At 40.6% G+C, this 15,171-nt stretch overlaps 1 protein-coding gene across 3 annotated transcripts in view; it reads left to right on the plus strand.

Moving 5' to 3' along the window:
• Met (MET proto-oncogene, receptor tyrosine kinase) overlaps positions 1-15,171 on the plus strand; it is a 109,063-nt gene that overhangs the window by 62,407 nt on the left and 31,485 nt on the right. For all 3 annotated transcript variants that reach the window (XM_021164365.2, XM_029478169.1, XM_029478168.1), the window contains exons 6-12: positions 310-483; positions 4,705-4,865; positions 7,142-7,244; positions 7,347-7,483; positions 8,162-8,323; positions 9,054-9,153; positions 13,003-13,221. In XM_021164365.2, coding sequence (XP_021020024.1) covers positions 310-483; positions 4,705-4,865; positions 7,142-7,244; positions 7,347-7,483; positions 8,162-8,323; positions 9,054-9,153; positions 13,003-13,221 — 1,056 coding nt within the window. The remainder of the gene's footprint in view (positions 1-309; positions 484-4,704; positions 4,866-7,141; positions 7,245-7,346; positions 7,484-8,161; positions 8,324-9,053; positions 9,154-13,002; positions 13,222-15,171) is intronic.

The following is a 15,171-nucleotide window of genomic DNA, read 5'->3' on the forward strand; positions in this document are numbered from 1 at the left end:
CGGCATAGTCTCACTTGAGACAGCTATATCTGGGTCCTTTCAGCAAAATCTTGCTAGTGTATGCAATGGTGTCAGCGTTTGGAAGCTGATTATGGGGTGGATCCCTGGATATGGCAGTCTCTAGATGGTCCATCCTTTCGTCACAGCTCCAGAGTTTGGCATTTTAAAGATCACTTAAAGCCATTGTTTTGGAATTTTTCACATAGATGCTACTCAATAGATGCCGTGAACTGATACTTATATGAGACTTCTACATGCTCAACTTTTACAAGCCATTCTAGAAGCCCTTTCTTTCTCTTCTCTTTGCAGATCACCAAGATTCCATTGAATGGCCTGGGCTGTGGACATTTCCAATCCTGCAGTCAGTGTCTCTCTGCCCCTTACTTTATACAGTGTGGCTGGTGCCACAATCAATGTGTGCGTTCTGATGAATGCCCCAGTGGTACATGGACTCAAGAGATTTGTCTGCCAGCAGTTTATAAGGTAGGAATATCTGCCATCTAGTATGAGTATTTTTTGGTAAACACAAATTCCAATAATGAAAAAGAATGCAAAAATCAATGTATTCATCTACGTGGGGGACATCAGCCAAAGCCCCCCTCTCTGTCTTAGCTTTGTCTTTGAGATAGCATTGGGACACCCTCTCATTCTGCACCTGAAGTGCTTGCTTCATGCTCCCTAGGTCCTCTCTAGCATGCTTGCTCTCCCTTAGGTCCGTGTGTGTAACGCGGAGAGGTCAGAGATGACCAGTACTGCTCCCCAGTTCAGATCTATTCCCTCTGGAGTCACCCACACTCATTCTGCATTGCCTGCTCTAGACTGGGTGCCCCAACTGAAGCTTCCAACTCCATAGAGATAGGTGTCACACTCATGGGGTATATGGAGCCCCCAAGCTGAGCCGTGTGGACTGATGAGCCTCAAACATAGAGGTTGGTTCCCAGGTTCACCTGTGGGTACCTTTAACTCTTATCTCAATGTCCTTAATCATGAAATAATAACACAGAGAATAGTTATACTGGCATCTACACTTCTATAAGCCATAACATATGGCTTTATTCACTCTGAAAATACTTACTGATGGTATGGCAAGACATATAGTTCAAGCAGAGACTAGTGCAGCCCGCTGTTGAAGAGCCTAACTTCTGGCAGAGATGGCAACCTTGGCAATGCAGCCATACTCAAAGTGGTGCTTCATTTCTATAAAGTTTGCTTTGACACTATGAAATCTGAGGTCCTTTCTTAAAACGTCTTGGCCCCCGCATATTTTGCTTGAAAAAGATTTTCCAAGCGAGAACCCAGTGTTAAGTTTTCTGTCTACATGTAGAATAGTTGGACTTTTGAAAATGGTACCTGTAAAAGATTCAAGTTAAAGGGCTGGGTCACCTGGTGCACTCCAAGGAGTAGCAGAGTAGAAACCAGACTGGAGTGCATGGCTGCTTCCATTTAGTTACGGTTTAGAGGAAGATTTGCAGCGGGTAACTGGGCTTTCAGGAAAATCATTTTCTGCTAGGTGTGACACAGTTGCCAAGCCTTGGCTTGGTCAGTGACAGAATGAACTGCAAACAGTAGGAAAGTAGCTCCAGGTCTGTAGCGTGTTGTTCAGTCTTCTTTTAAAACCCACATGCAACTGAGTACTTTATTAAACAAACAGCCTTGGCAGGCAGTTTCGGATGTCAGAAGCCTGTATTCTTTACTGTCTGCGACAACTATACTGAGTGTGTGTTTGTGTGTGTGTGTGTGCGCGCGCGTGCGCGTGCACGCGTGCACAGGTTCACACAATTAAACCACAACAATTTCTTTTAAAAACTACCCACATTACTGTTTACGAAATCAGGCTGGTAAACTGACTAGAAGGAGCACTTCTTCCTGACCCTTGTGCCTCTCTTTATTAATCATCAAAGTCTTGTTAAAATAGCTGACAACAGAGCAAATAGCTTAGAGTTTTCCAGAACAACGTAGTTTTGCATGCAAGTCTTCCTCTTCCCTCATCTTTTGAAAGTCCAGCCATCTGCGGTTGGTGACTTTTAAAGGTTTCAGTGTATCATGCATACATCGATGAGGTGTAGGTTTTATGGCAGAAGAAAAGTAGCAACCGCACAGCTGAGTCTATAAACCCACACACCCACCCCCCTCTGTCCATAGCTGTTAGGAAGATTTCATGCCATACTAGACCGTGACATTGGGCATTCTTACTGAAAAAAAAAAAAAAAAGATAAATTGTCCCTCTTTCTTTTTCTGCTTTCAACTCTACATGCACAAATTCAGCCAATGTATAGAATTTCATTTTCTGATACAAACACATTAACCTGCTGCTCAAGGTACATGCTATTCAGTAGCTGAGCTCCTTTGCCGTTTCAGATATGAGTGATTTCAGGATTTTAAACCCAATCCATTGTTTCAAATGTGTCCTCTGACCTCATACTTCAAGAGCAATGAGGACTGTTCAGAAAAGGAGGGGTATTTTCACAGTAGAGTCTGAATGTATCATCTTCATATAGATGATAATGGGATAATCTTCATACAGATAATCTTCTCAGAGACACAATTGAACTGCATCATTGATCAGAATCCCAGACACAAAACAACAGCAGGCCAGGCAGGACATTGCCAGCAGCATATTTGTGACTTTATTTTTCCTGCTAAATCAGAGAGTGGCTTCACTGGTAAATGTAATAGTCGATGTTTCTTTTTTTTTTTAATGCTTTCTCATATTTTATTTTAATGGGGTGCACTCACATTATCCTAACATCTTGATGGAATGAGCCCAGCAGTAATGTGATCTTTCACCTGTGAAGGGCTAGGAACTACTTTGTGGTGGTATCTCCCCAGCCAGACAGGTGGGAGACCCGGCTTCTGTCTGTGGCTCAGTGCAGGACACTCATTTCCTGGCCTGGAGAATTTCTTTGCACTTCAGGATAACTCCGAGTTTGCCAGCCCATTGTTGGGGCTATACAAGGGTGTGTGGTCTACAACAGCTTCCTTCCTTTTCCCCTGGAAGAGGGACAGTTCCCTCATAAGCTACTGGGACAGCATTCAGCTCAGAGAATGCTAAACAGAGCGAACCTTTCTAACTCAGGGCAGGGGCAGGGAGGAGGGTAGTGCAGGTTTTATAGTCACTTGTCACAGTTGTTACTTGTCACTAGTAGTCACAGCTACTAGACAATGCTGTTTTTCTCAGTGATTGCCAACTCTCTTTGCCATTTCATTGGAAGCAGTGATGATGTGTGCTGAGTGACAGGCTTCAGTTCTGACATGGAACAGGGGAAGGGCTGGAGGCAGAAGGAGCTGGCCCACATTGACTTGGGCAGCTGTTTTGGAAGGGGGGACCTCCTTACAGTGAGCAGCAGCTGGGCGGCAGATCAGCCTTGGCCTGAAGAGTCCTGGGAGTGATTGTCTCTTCTCTCCTGCTGGTCTGCCAATATCACAATAAACAGATTTTCCCCCTAGCAGTTCGCATTTGACTAGACATAGATGAGGTGAGTTTTCATGAAAGGCACAACTGTGTAATGGATTTTTATGGGTAAAAAGGCGATTATAAAAGCATTAAGCTGAGACTTTAGAGGGGTTTGGCAACAAGGGTGAGTTAAGACATCGGTTTGTAATTATTTGCTTAGGAGGGATGGGAATGTTTGCAAATTTGAGTTCTCCTGAAAGTTCTTCTTTACTGTAAGAGTGGTGCAGGCCAGGCTTTTTAGTAAGTACCTCAGCTGGTTCTCAGTTGCCCTGATCTCCACACTTCTTTTTCCCACCATTGTACTTTACAGTACAATTTACAATATGTTCCCCCCAAAAGAGCATTTCCTCTCTCAATTGTCACACGGCTCCCTGGGAGGAGCTTATTTTTAACTTGGAAATGTGTTTTGCCTAAATAATTTTAGCCTCGGAACAGTCTTCAAAAATGCCTCGTGTTATGGTATGTGATGGCAGCCACTGTGTTAGAGTGACTCCAGGGGTCACTTTTAACACACTGAAAATGAGCCTATTATTCACTGAGGATAAACATCTCTTATTTTCAAAATGAGAGAAAATAATGTCAATAAGTAGAATTAGAAAAATTACTACAATACTGATTTGAGGATCTCTCAGTTTAGATTTTTGCCAGTAGAAATAATATATTGTGGGCTGGAGAGATGGATCAGCGGTTAAGAGCACCAGCTGCTCTTCCAAAGCTCCTGAGTTCAGTTCCCGGCAACCACATGGTAGCTTACAGTTATCTATAGTGTGTTCTGATGCCCTCTTCTTGCATACAGGAGATGCCTTCTGCTTGCATGCAGATAGAGCACTCATATACAGAAAGTATATAAATCTTTAAAAAGGATAGTGTGTTGTTTGTACTAAATATTACATAATTTCATGTGGGTTCTGGATCAAAGTTTCACCATATTTTAAAAGAAACTATAATTCTAATTAAGAAGTACAAATTGGTAGACATTAATTACTTTATTCGGAGACTTGGAGAGGTGCTCAATAGAGCCCCTGCGTTTAGCACCCAGTACCCACGTTACAGCTGTAATGCCAGTATCGGGGGAGCAAATGCCCTCTTCCAGCTTCCATAGTCAGTGTGTTCACATACACAAACCCACACACAGGAACACATGCATGTGAATTTTTCAGAATAAAAATAAATATTAAAAAGTAGTACATAGTTTGTTTGGCTTCCACACTATGAAAGATAATCATATTCTGATGGATTTACCGTTGTAGGTGTTCCCCACCAGTGCACCCCTTGAAGGAGGAACAGTGTTGACCATATGTGGCTGGGACTTTGGATTCAGGAAGAATAATAAATTTGATTTAAGGAAAACCAAAGTTCTGCTTGGCAATGAGAGCTGTACCTTGACCTTAAGCGAGAGCACGACAAATACGTAAGGAGCGTGGTAACTTTGCTGGGCTGGCCTTGGAAACTAGGCTGGATTCTTTAACTTGGTTTTCTAAAAAGAGAAGAATAATTGTTCAACATGCTCGTCCAGGAATTCACAAGGGTCTTGACCTGTCATAGCATTTGAAGACGTGTTTGGTTTTCTTCTTGTAATCTCACTTTATTAACAGACAAGGAGAAAGACAAAGGTGACATGGCTTAGAACAATTTAACATCCACGAGTTGTTTTTAGACTTGTTCACTTGATTTCATCTTTATATGGAGTTGGAGTTTAGAATTTGCATTTATTACTGTGGTTTAGAATGTTTGGCAAGTATCTATGGGTGCAGTTGCACATGTTGTATTGCGTGTGAAAGTCAAAAGACAACTTCAGGGATTCGATTACCTCCTTCCAAAGTAGGTTCCAGGGCTCAAATTCAGACCATTAGTCTACCACACATGACTATGTGTGGTAACTGCTCTTCCATCCTGCTAGGCCAGCATCTAGGAGATTTGAAACTACTAAAGTAAAAACTCTGCAGAAATGGCCTGTTCAATATGAAAGAATGGACCTTTCCCTTCAGACTTCAAACACTGCCCCGAAGGTCTCTCATGAACATCAATAACAACTGTCTGTCTGTCCTCTGTTCATGATTCACCTGCTAATCCTTGGAACAATGGTGAAGACATCAATCGAATTGAACAGTTTTAAGACTTTTTAGATGAACTTATTTTCAGGTCATATTCATTGGTACCCTGCCATCTGAGCATCCCTCAAATCTTCAGAGGATTCAGCTCCATGCTTGCCAAACATTAAAAGAGCTGGGATACAGCCTACCTGAGCTAAGCCAGAGATCAGAGCTGCTACTCTCTGATCAAGACCTTATTCTCCTGTATTCTACATATCCCTTCTACAATCCCTAAATGCCACAGTAACCAGGTAACCCAGAGATTATTTGTTATAGTGCAGTAGCAACAACCAAAGTTTTAACAGTTGAATCATTGTGGTTGAATCTGTTCTATAAAGTAAATATATCTAGCCAGGCATGGTGGCGCACACCTTTAATCCCAGCACTCAGGAGGCAGAGGCAGGCGGATTTCTGAGTTCAAGGCCAACCTGGTCTACAAAGTGAGTTCCAAGACAGCCAGGGCTATACAGAGAAAGCCTGTCTCGAAAAACGAAAAAAAAAAAAAAGTAAATATATTTAATATAGATTTCACTCAGAGACATTATAGAAGACCTTACTATAGTAACCAAAACCAGTTAATATCAAGCTTGCTAGGCCAAAGACAAAAGCAAGTTCACTCTAGAAACATTCCTGTTCTCTCAAACTCTTAATTATTACAATGTGAATTAAGATCAATAAAGAAAAAGACAATTCATTAACTCTTTTGAGAAGTAACTTATTAAAAAACAAATTATATTTTATATATATATATATGTATATATATATATATAAGATTACTGATAAAAATGCTACCATTGGTAGCTAAGGAGATGCCATGGTTGCTAATGTGCTTGTCAATCTAGTATAAGGACCGAAGTTCAATACCCCACACCCAAATTAAAGGTTGAGTGTGGTAATGCTCACTAGTAATCTAGCACTGGGGAGGCAGATGCAGGAAGACCCCTGGAGCTTTCTGGCCAGCCACTCTAGCCTAATCAGTGACCTCCAGGTCCCAGAGAGAGAGCTCATCTCAAAACCAAGCAGATAGCCCCTGAGAAATAACACCCAAGTTTGGTTTCTGGCTTCTATATGCATACTTGTGCCCCCAACATGACACAGCCATAACAATTCTATGGAAGAAAACTGTTACAGTTGCACTATCCTTTAAGTGGTTTAAATAAATTTATGACAACAACAGTCATAGAAATAGAGTTGTTGGCATAAACTGGTAAAGAGAGCTGGCTTATTCATAGCTGGTATATTGATTGCTTCATAGGCTGCTGACATAGCAGCCATGATGTTACATGTACCAAGCAACAAAGCGCATACCTTTACAGGTTAGGTTAGCATGCACTTCTTAGCTGGTGAGTTTGCATGGGTGACATGAAGTTTCCTACAACAGTCGATATAAAGTTTGGCATAGGCATTCAAAAAATAGAATTGTGTGATGTTTCAGCCTTCATGCTTCCATGAAACTGAGCTTGCTATTTGGAGTCATGAGCTCACAATTTGGGGTTTAATATCCCATCACAACAAGCAGCCAAACCAGAAAATCAGAAAATGCCTGTGGATTTGAAACATATTAAGCTCTGCCCCTTTTTTTTTTTTTTTTCAGGTTGAAATGCACAGTTGGTCCCGCGATGAGTGAGCACTTCAATGTGTCTGTAATTATCTCAAACAGTCGAGAGACAACGCAATACAGTGCATTCTCCTATGTAGTAAGTTCAAGCAGGGCTTTTCTTCATGACCTAGGACATTTGACTTTTCTGTCATCTGCTTTGCTAGTAACCAGTTCCTCCTTGGTTTTGCTGCCCATTCAGGATCCTGTAATAACAAGCATTTCTCCGAGGTACGGCCCTCAGGCTGGAGGCACCTTACTCACTCTTACTGGGAAATACCTCAACAGTGGCAATTCTAGACACATTTCAATTGGAGGGAAAACATGTACTTTAAAAAGGTATTGTAAGTATTTTTGTTTATTAATATCTGTGCTTAATACGCCAAGCCAAGCTCTTTTGCGTTTGTGCAGAGCACAATATAGATGTTTTACGTGATTCTCTCCCACTGATGATTCTCTCCGTCCAAAGTCCATCTGCTTCCTTTTGCTAATTTTTCTATCCTTCCCTTTTTACTGATTAATCCCCATTCTGAGTTTTGTCTTGCTACCCACTCCTTTATTTTGGTGAGTCTTATCTGAGCTATACGGTGAATTTAAAGCTCTGGTCATTGGCAGTATCAAAATGAGCATTTCTATCAAGATTCAGATATAAAGAAGATATGTGGTGGGACAGAATGGGCGAGGTTAGGTTTGAAAGTTAGTTGGGTTTCTCCTTCTTAGAGTTGAAGGAGCTAAGTTTATTCAAGCACCAAATGTACTTTGAAGCTTGCTTGAACCACCGAATGTTTTGAAGTCACGGATGGCCTTTCAACAAGGCTAAGCGTGGGATCTAGTTGGATGTAAACAAGCTACAGTGGGGAGAGCTTTTCTCCTAGGCCACCTCTGGAAATTCCACCGAGTGACATTTTTTGACTTACAGATGTAATTTTGGAATATGTGTGTCACTAATAACTAATATCTGCTCTTTATTCCTTTCCTTCCTTCCTTTCTGGTCTTTTGTGTCTGTTTGCTGCTCAGTGTATCAGATAGTATTCTTGAATGCTACACCCCAGCCCAAACTATCTCTGATGAGTTTCCTGTGAAATTGAAGATTGACTTGGCTAACCGAGAGACCAGCAGCTTCAGTTACCGGGAAGACCCCGTTGTCTATGAAATCCACCCGACCAAATCTTTTATTAGGTAAGTAGAAGCTTCTGGTGGGTAGGAGAAAAGCAGGAACAGAAGAATCATTTGGCTGAGGAACACCCAAGGGGTATCACGTCTTTAATCCCTCATTTAAACGCTGCTGTGTTTCTTTTGAAGGCACCTTTCCAATTCAGTGGGAAATTGTATTCCAGTCCTTGGGACAGTCTGACTTTATCCATGTTACTTCCCGTCAAGAGCAGTTCTTCCTATTATTCATTTCCTGTTATGCTTTCAACACCTAGATAAAAACAGTTCAACCTGGTGCCATGGTCTAGATGCATCTATGTCATATATAGTGTTTCCATCTGTGTCAGTTCTCTACTGAGCTGTAGGTCGCCTTTCCCCTCTCCTCTTGTTGCATTTTGCAATTCCTGTACACATACGTATTTCTTCCCTGCACCAGACTCTGTTTTAGTCAGCATCTATAGAGCCTCTCCCACCTTTGCTTGTTCTATCAGTCCACCAACAATAGTCACAAGCATTTTTCTTCTCCACATTTAGTTGGTAAAATTTCAGCCATTTCTACAGCTAATGAAATGTAATTTTCTTTAAATATTCTCGAATTTCCAAAGAAGAGTTAACCCTGAACTCTCATTCAATCCTAGCGAGTCCTCTAACATCATAAGAGTATATAGTAAGGATAAAGCTGAGTGTATAAGACTGAACCTCTGCACAGCTGGTAGAAACGCTCTGAATATTCCTGTTTTCTATTTTGTTTTACCAGTGGTGGAAGCACAATAACGGGTATTGGGAAGACCCTGGACTCGGTTAGCCTCCCAAAGCTGGTAATAGCTGTGCATGAAGTGGGCGTGAACTACACAGTGGTAAGTCTTAGAGTGGTCGGTCCTTCTGCCTATGCTGCCAGGCTTTCAGGGCACAGGAACATTTTGACTTTGTCTAGTAACCTGCAGCAGAGGTCAAATGGTACTTTTATTCAATGGTAGAATCTTGGCCTGACATGTTAAACATACATACATATACACACATGTTTATACATCAATGAAGCAGTTTTCAGATTTTTTGATATATATACAAACTTGTCACAAGCAAAGGGTCATGTGGGAAAAGGACTCACAACTGAGAAAGTGCCTCCATCAGACTGGCCTGCAGGCAAGTCTCTGGGGCCATTTTTTTATTATTATTGATGTTGGAAGGACCAGTCCACTATGAGTTCTAGGTCCTGGGAGGGATAGAAAAGGTAGTTTAGCATGAGCCTAGAGACTAAGCCAGTGTACAGAATTCCTCTATGGTCTTCCCTGCTGTTCCTGTATTGACGTTCCTCGGTGATGGAGTGTGGTTGGGTTCCTGTCCTGAGGTCCCTCGGTGATGGAGTGTGCTTTGAGAGTTGTGAGATGAGTTAGGCCCTCTTCTCCCACGTTGATCTTGACCCTGGAGCTTTGTCACAGCAGTGCAAACCTAATCAGCACAGCTCGCAATGAGTTTCTCAAGTGAAAGAAATAGGATAGACATTTTTATGAATGAGGTGCATAAATACTATTTTTAATCATAATTATGTATTTTTCTTTTCTTTAAACCTATTCTACATGATGCCAATAAGCCAGATAGGACTAAATTATGCATACAAAAGAATTACATGTATAGATATTATAGATAGATGTATTTCTTGTAACACATATATAATCAAAGACGATTTTGACTAATGAAATTAAGAAATGTTAAACTATTACACACCCCTTGATTAAAGTAATAATATAAAACACAGCACCTGCCCCACTCTGCTGTGTACCTCAAACTATGGATCAAAACCCTTTTCCTTGCACTTCCTTATCTCGGTCCTTGTCTCTTTATTAGCATACAGGGGATGGTAATAAAATGCTATTATCAAGTATTTCAATGGTATTTTTCATTTCTCTACATTTTTTTTATTTGAAAGCACAACCGTAATTTAACCTTAACAGTGATGGATCCATCTGTAGCTGTAACAATTTTACATTAGGCCTAGCATGGGAGTCAGTAATAACAGCAACTGGAAGATGGAGACAGAAGGATCAAGAGTGTAGGGTTGGCCTCCTCCATATAGCAAGTTCCAGTCCAGACTAGGGCTAAATAGACCGTTTCAAAAACAAAACACAACAAAACAAACAAACACCAAAAATCTAAGTCTAAACCTCAGAATGGTGAATGTCTTGTTATAGTGTTTTTCTGCTGTGAAATACCACACATCAGTTGGACACATGCTCTCAACCTGGAGTAAAGGCTCTAAGTTCAATTGGGCAAGTGGTAGATTGAATTATAGCACTTTCTTTGAAATTCCCCCATCCAGTATTTCACAAGGACTGAAGCCACTCTGGTCCTTAATTACAGAAAGCAATTTGGGACTAAAAATGTCAAGCTGAATCACCAAACACTAAGGTCATCTCAAATGAGATTCCTCTTGACCCTCTCAGTCATCCACATTGCATCACCTCTAACAAGTGTTATTAGATTCTTATCATATTTCTGAGAGAAGATGCTCCAGGGAGTCACAGCATGAAGTTAAGGACCTTAAAGCCAATCCCCATACATGGCCACAAACAAAGTTAGAATACCACTGTTATTAATTTAGGAGCCGTCACTTCTCCACAACCAAGATACGATTTTACTTTAACCAAATAAAAATAGCAGTAACCCTCTTTGGTGTTGGCATGTGACTTTTTAAAGTTGGGTCTAGGAAATGATTCATTTACTGAAGACCAAGCCTCCATTATTAAGATAATGGCTGAGCTTGCTTTCATCTCCCTTACCCAAAGATGACATATTAAATGCTTGCTTGAAGCCTTCCGTGTCAGATATAGAAGAGGCATACCCTAGGAAAGACTCAAAAAGTGGTAGAAGATTTTTTAAAAGTCCTAATGGTCTATACATCTGGAAGTACAAATTCCTCTTGTTTGAGTTAAAAATGCAGCATACTGTAACTCTATGCATTAGTACTGGACTGGAGGGAGAAATCTAAGGGATGTTCTACTATTTACTTTTTCATTATTCCTTAATTTACTGTCATTTCTAAACTCTTCCCCATTCCCTGTGGCTTATAGAGTTTAAAGTTGATTAAGATGAATTGAAAGCATTTATTATTTAACAAACAAAAACTCATGGTCTGATCCAACCACAATATTTTTTTAATTCCAGTAAACTCAGTGCATTAAAATGTAGAAATAATTAATTTAACAAAATGTAGATTAATGTGTTAATGTGCGCTGTGTCCCAAATTATTTTGTGGTTCCTAGGTTCTTATTATTATACAGAGAATTATTATGGTAGCAGTGAAATCTTTCATTTCCGCTTAACAAGATCATAGGAATAAATAGCTCTCAGTGCTATGACATTATATTTGATATAAAACTAAATATTGCAATATATTTTATCCATATAGTATCTCTGTTTTATCTGATTCCAACATACATTTTTAAATACAGTCTGTTTTAACATTATTAAGAAGAAAATATCACACAGTAAATTCTGTGCTTTTTATGTATATCCTGAGGCCTTTTGCTATTGTGAGCATAAGTAATTGTTTTATCTCCAACTATACTTGTCAAAGAAAAGGAAATCTAAGGGATGTTGTTGCCTGTTTGTCTTTTCCTTGGGGGAGAAACACGGCCCTTTGACTTTAAATATCCCACTTTGTGTGGCTGGTTTTAGTCAAGTACAATCAAGAGGAAACTGCATTTTCCAAAATTCCATAAATCAGAATTTCAAAGAGGAAGATTTGAAATGAGAGATGAAAGGATATAAAATAATAACAGCAGAGCCTTTGTAGCACGGACAGCATTATTTAGAGGCGCTACGGAGCCAAACAGAAGCAAGGCCAAGAGCCGTGATGATAGTGAACATTGATGTTTAATGCCTTGGTAATTCCCTACTCCATCCGTTAGATGTGTGACCAGACTGAGTGAAGTATGTTTTCCAAGTTCAATGTCTTTGTCTAAAAATGGAGCCAGGCAGGTAGACACTGAGTTTGAAACCACTCCGGTAGACAAAGTGAGTCCCAAGACAGCAAGCTCCAGGACAACAAGGACTATACAATGAAACCCTGTCCCCACCCCTTAAAACACAGACAACATGACACCTTCCTGTAGGAATATAGGGACCATTAGATAAGACTGACTTTGTATTTTGGAACTAACCCTTACCAGTAAACACACTAATAGAGTACATGGACATTGTCAGCTGTGGTGCTAACCACATGGAACTTTCTAAGTTATAAAATATATCATGAAACATCCCACACTAAGAACATTTAAATCTTATTTACTAGGTGAGGAAACTGAGTTTCTGTGTGATGCCTTTACCTCAGTTCTTAAAACTTAAAAGTGGGATATGAATCAAAAGTTTCTAAGTTCGCAAGGTCCAGCCCCATAGCTGCTTTACAAAATGAGAAAGCGGTTCCAACCAGGAAAGTGCCTTGTTGATCTAAGGAAAATCACATGATGGAGGGAAGAACCAACTGCTACTCCATCATCGTAACTTATTTGCAGCATGTGAAACTCGGTTATTTGGAAATTTTTACCTCCATTGTGTTTCCCAAAAATGTGTTCTTTGACGTTAGGAAGTTAAATGCAGAACATTTGTAACAACTGATGTGTTTTGAGTTGATTCTGAAACTATGAAATAGCTAAGTTATATAGATGCTGTCGGTGTCCTGCTGACGGTGGGAACTCTGTCTTTTGTAGGCATGTCAGCATCGCTCAAATTCAGAGATCATCTGCTGCACTACTCCTTCACTGAAACAGCTGGGCCTGCAACTCCCCCTGAAGACCAAAGCCTTCTTCCTGTTAGACGGGATTCTTTCCAAACACTTTGATCTCACTTATGTGCATAATCCTGTGTTTGAGCCTTTTGAAAAGCCAGTAATGATCTCAATGGGCAATGAAAATGTAGTGGAAATTAAGGTAAGAGTTGCTTAAATTACTCTCTTAAATGAACTTGAACTGCTCTGTTGGCTTCGCAGCCATGTGAATAGAGTCATTGTATGTGCTCAGTGTATCCTATTCTACATCAGCAAATATCAAAGCTCTGAAAACAAATCTCTTTGGCAGAAACTAAAAGATAAGGGTAGTTATCCATTGCCTTCTAATGAAGCAGTTAAGACCCCCTTCCTTGTGTATATATTAAGAAGTAACAAATGCTGAGCATAAATCTATCAAACAGGCTCCCGCCAATGCTGTCATGATGATGTGATGGCATGCATGCCCTCGTGGGCTTCACCGACACGTGCTAGTTGGAAGACAAACAGTAAGGGTTGCGATGGTAGATGCATTAGTTGCAGTTTCGTGTTTCCTTGTAGTTTGTGAAGTTCTATATCTATGTGTAGCCAGTTGCGGGGGAGGGGCGGGCATGCCATGGCAAATATTTGGAGACAGGAGGTCAATTTTTCAGTTAGGTTTTTCTTCTTGTACCTTGTTTCTATGTCTCTCTCTCTCTATTCCTTCTCTCTCCATATATACCTATATATGTATATATATATATATATATATATATAGTATAATTATATATTATAGTATATAATATATAAGAAGTAGTATATACATATACTACTTCTTAGAGTATTTCATAGGCATATTTTGTTCATATTCACTCCCCACTCCTCCCTGTAATTCTTCCCAGATACCTGCCCGTCCCCTTCTCAATTTTATGTCCTCTTTAAAAAAAAAATAAAATGAAATAACCTACCAAATCCAATTTGCATCTCCCTTATTACATTCATAGACCTGGGCCATCCACTGGAACGTACTTGTAGTTGACTTATCAGAGACCACACTCTTTACAAAATAAAAATCAGCTGTCCTCCAAAATTCCCACACGTCACAGCAACTCCTTAGCTACGGGTGGAAGCTCACGCACAGGTTCTGTGCAGACAGCTGTGTGTTCCTGAACGAACAGTTCCGACATGAACTGTTTGGAATGAACAACCAGAAAGCACGGCTTCACACTGCTCATCCTCACCCTCTGACTCTTACAATCTTTCTATCCCCACCGCCCTTCCCCACTTCCAAGATATGGTCCCTGAGGCCTGGGGAGGAAAGGGTGATATGGATGCTCCATACCTGGCTTAGCAGTCTGCCAGCACTGATTTTCTGCACTTTGACCAGGTCTGGGTTTGTGTTGTAACCACCGTGCAATGCACAAAGTCCCCTGACAAAGTCTGAAGGCTACACTAATGTACAAGCACAGAGATAGGAATTTAGAGGACAGTTTGATTTTATACCTACTTAGCAAAATAATCTCCTCCATGGAGCCTGTCAGCTTCCCGGCCATGGGTTCTTGACCACATTTCACAGCAAGGCAGACTCTTCTTGTTTTTGCCACTCCAGGCTAGATGGTCCATAAGTTTCTAAGCGGTTCTCTTACCTCTGCCTCCCCGTCATAGGAGTACTGGGATTACAGGTGCACAGCATTCAGTTTTGGACATGGTCTTTGGGTATTCAATTCATCTTATACCCACTGGGCCATTTCATAGGTGTGCTTAAATCTAAGCTGATTTATAAATGGGCCTGGATTACCACCACCTTGGGAATGCATTAGCTTCTAAAACCTACTTACTACATGGTAACGGATCACCTTCCTGCTGCAGATAAAGATCACTAAGAACCAGGCAGAAACAGTAAGGACTCAGATCAGCTGTCTTCTGTTCTTTCAGTAATTTTCACTTCTGATAATAAGAAAGCTAGCAAAATGATCAAGATTTGAGCTTTCCACAGTCCACTAAAATAGCGAACTAGTCATCCCTCACAACCTGTTGTCTGAGATATTGAGAACGTTTTCTCCTGAAAGAACATCGAAGGCAAATAAGAGCACACATGAGCAGCAGAGTAGCCCCTGCTCAGGTGTCATGTGGGTGG

The sequence above is a fragment of the Mus caroli genome, chromosome 6, assembly GCF_900094665.2.
Source record: "Mus caroli chromosome 6, CAROLI_EIJ_v1.1, whole genome shotgun sequence".
Classification (NCBI taxonomy): domain Eukaryota; kingdom Metazoa; phylum Chordata; class Mammalia; order Rodentia; family Muridae; genus Mus; species Mus caroli.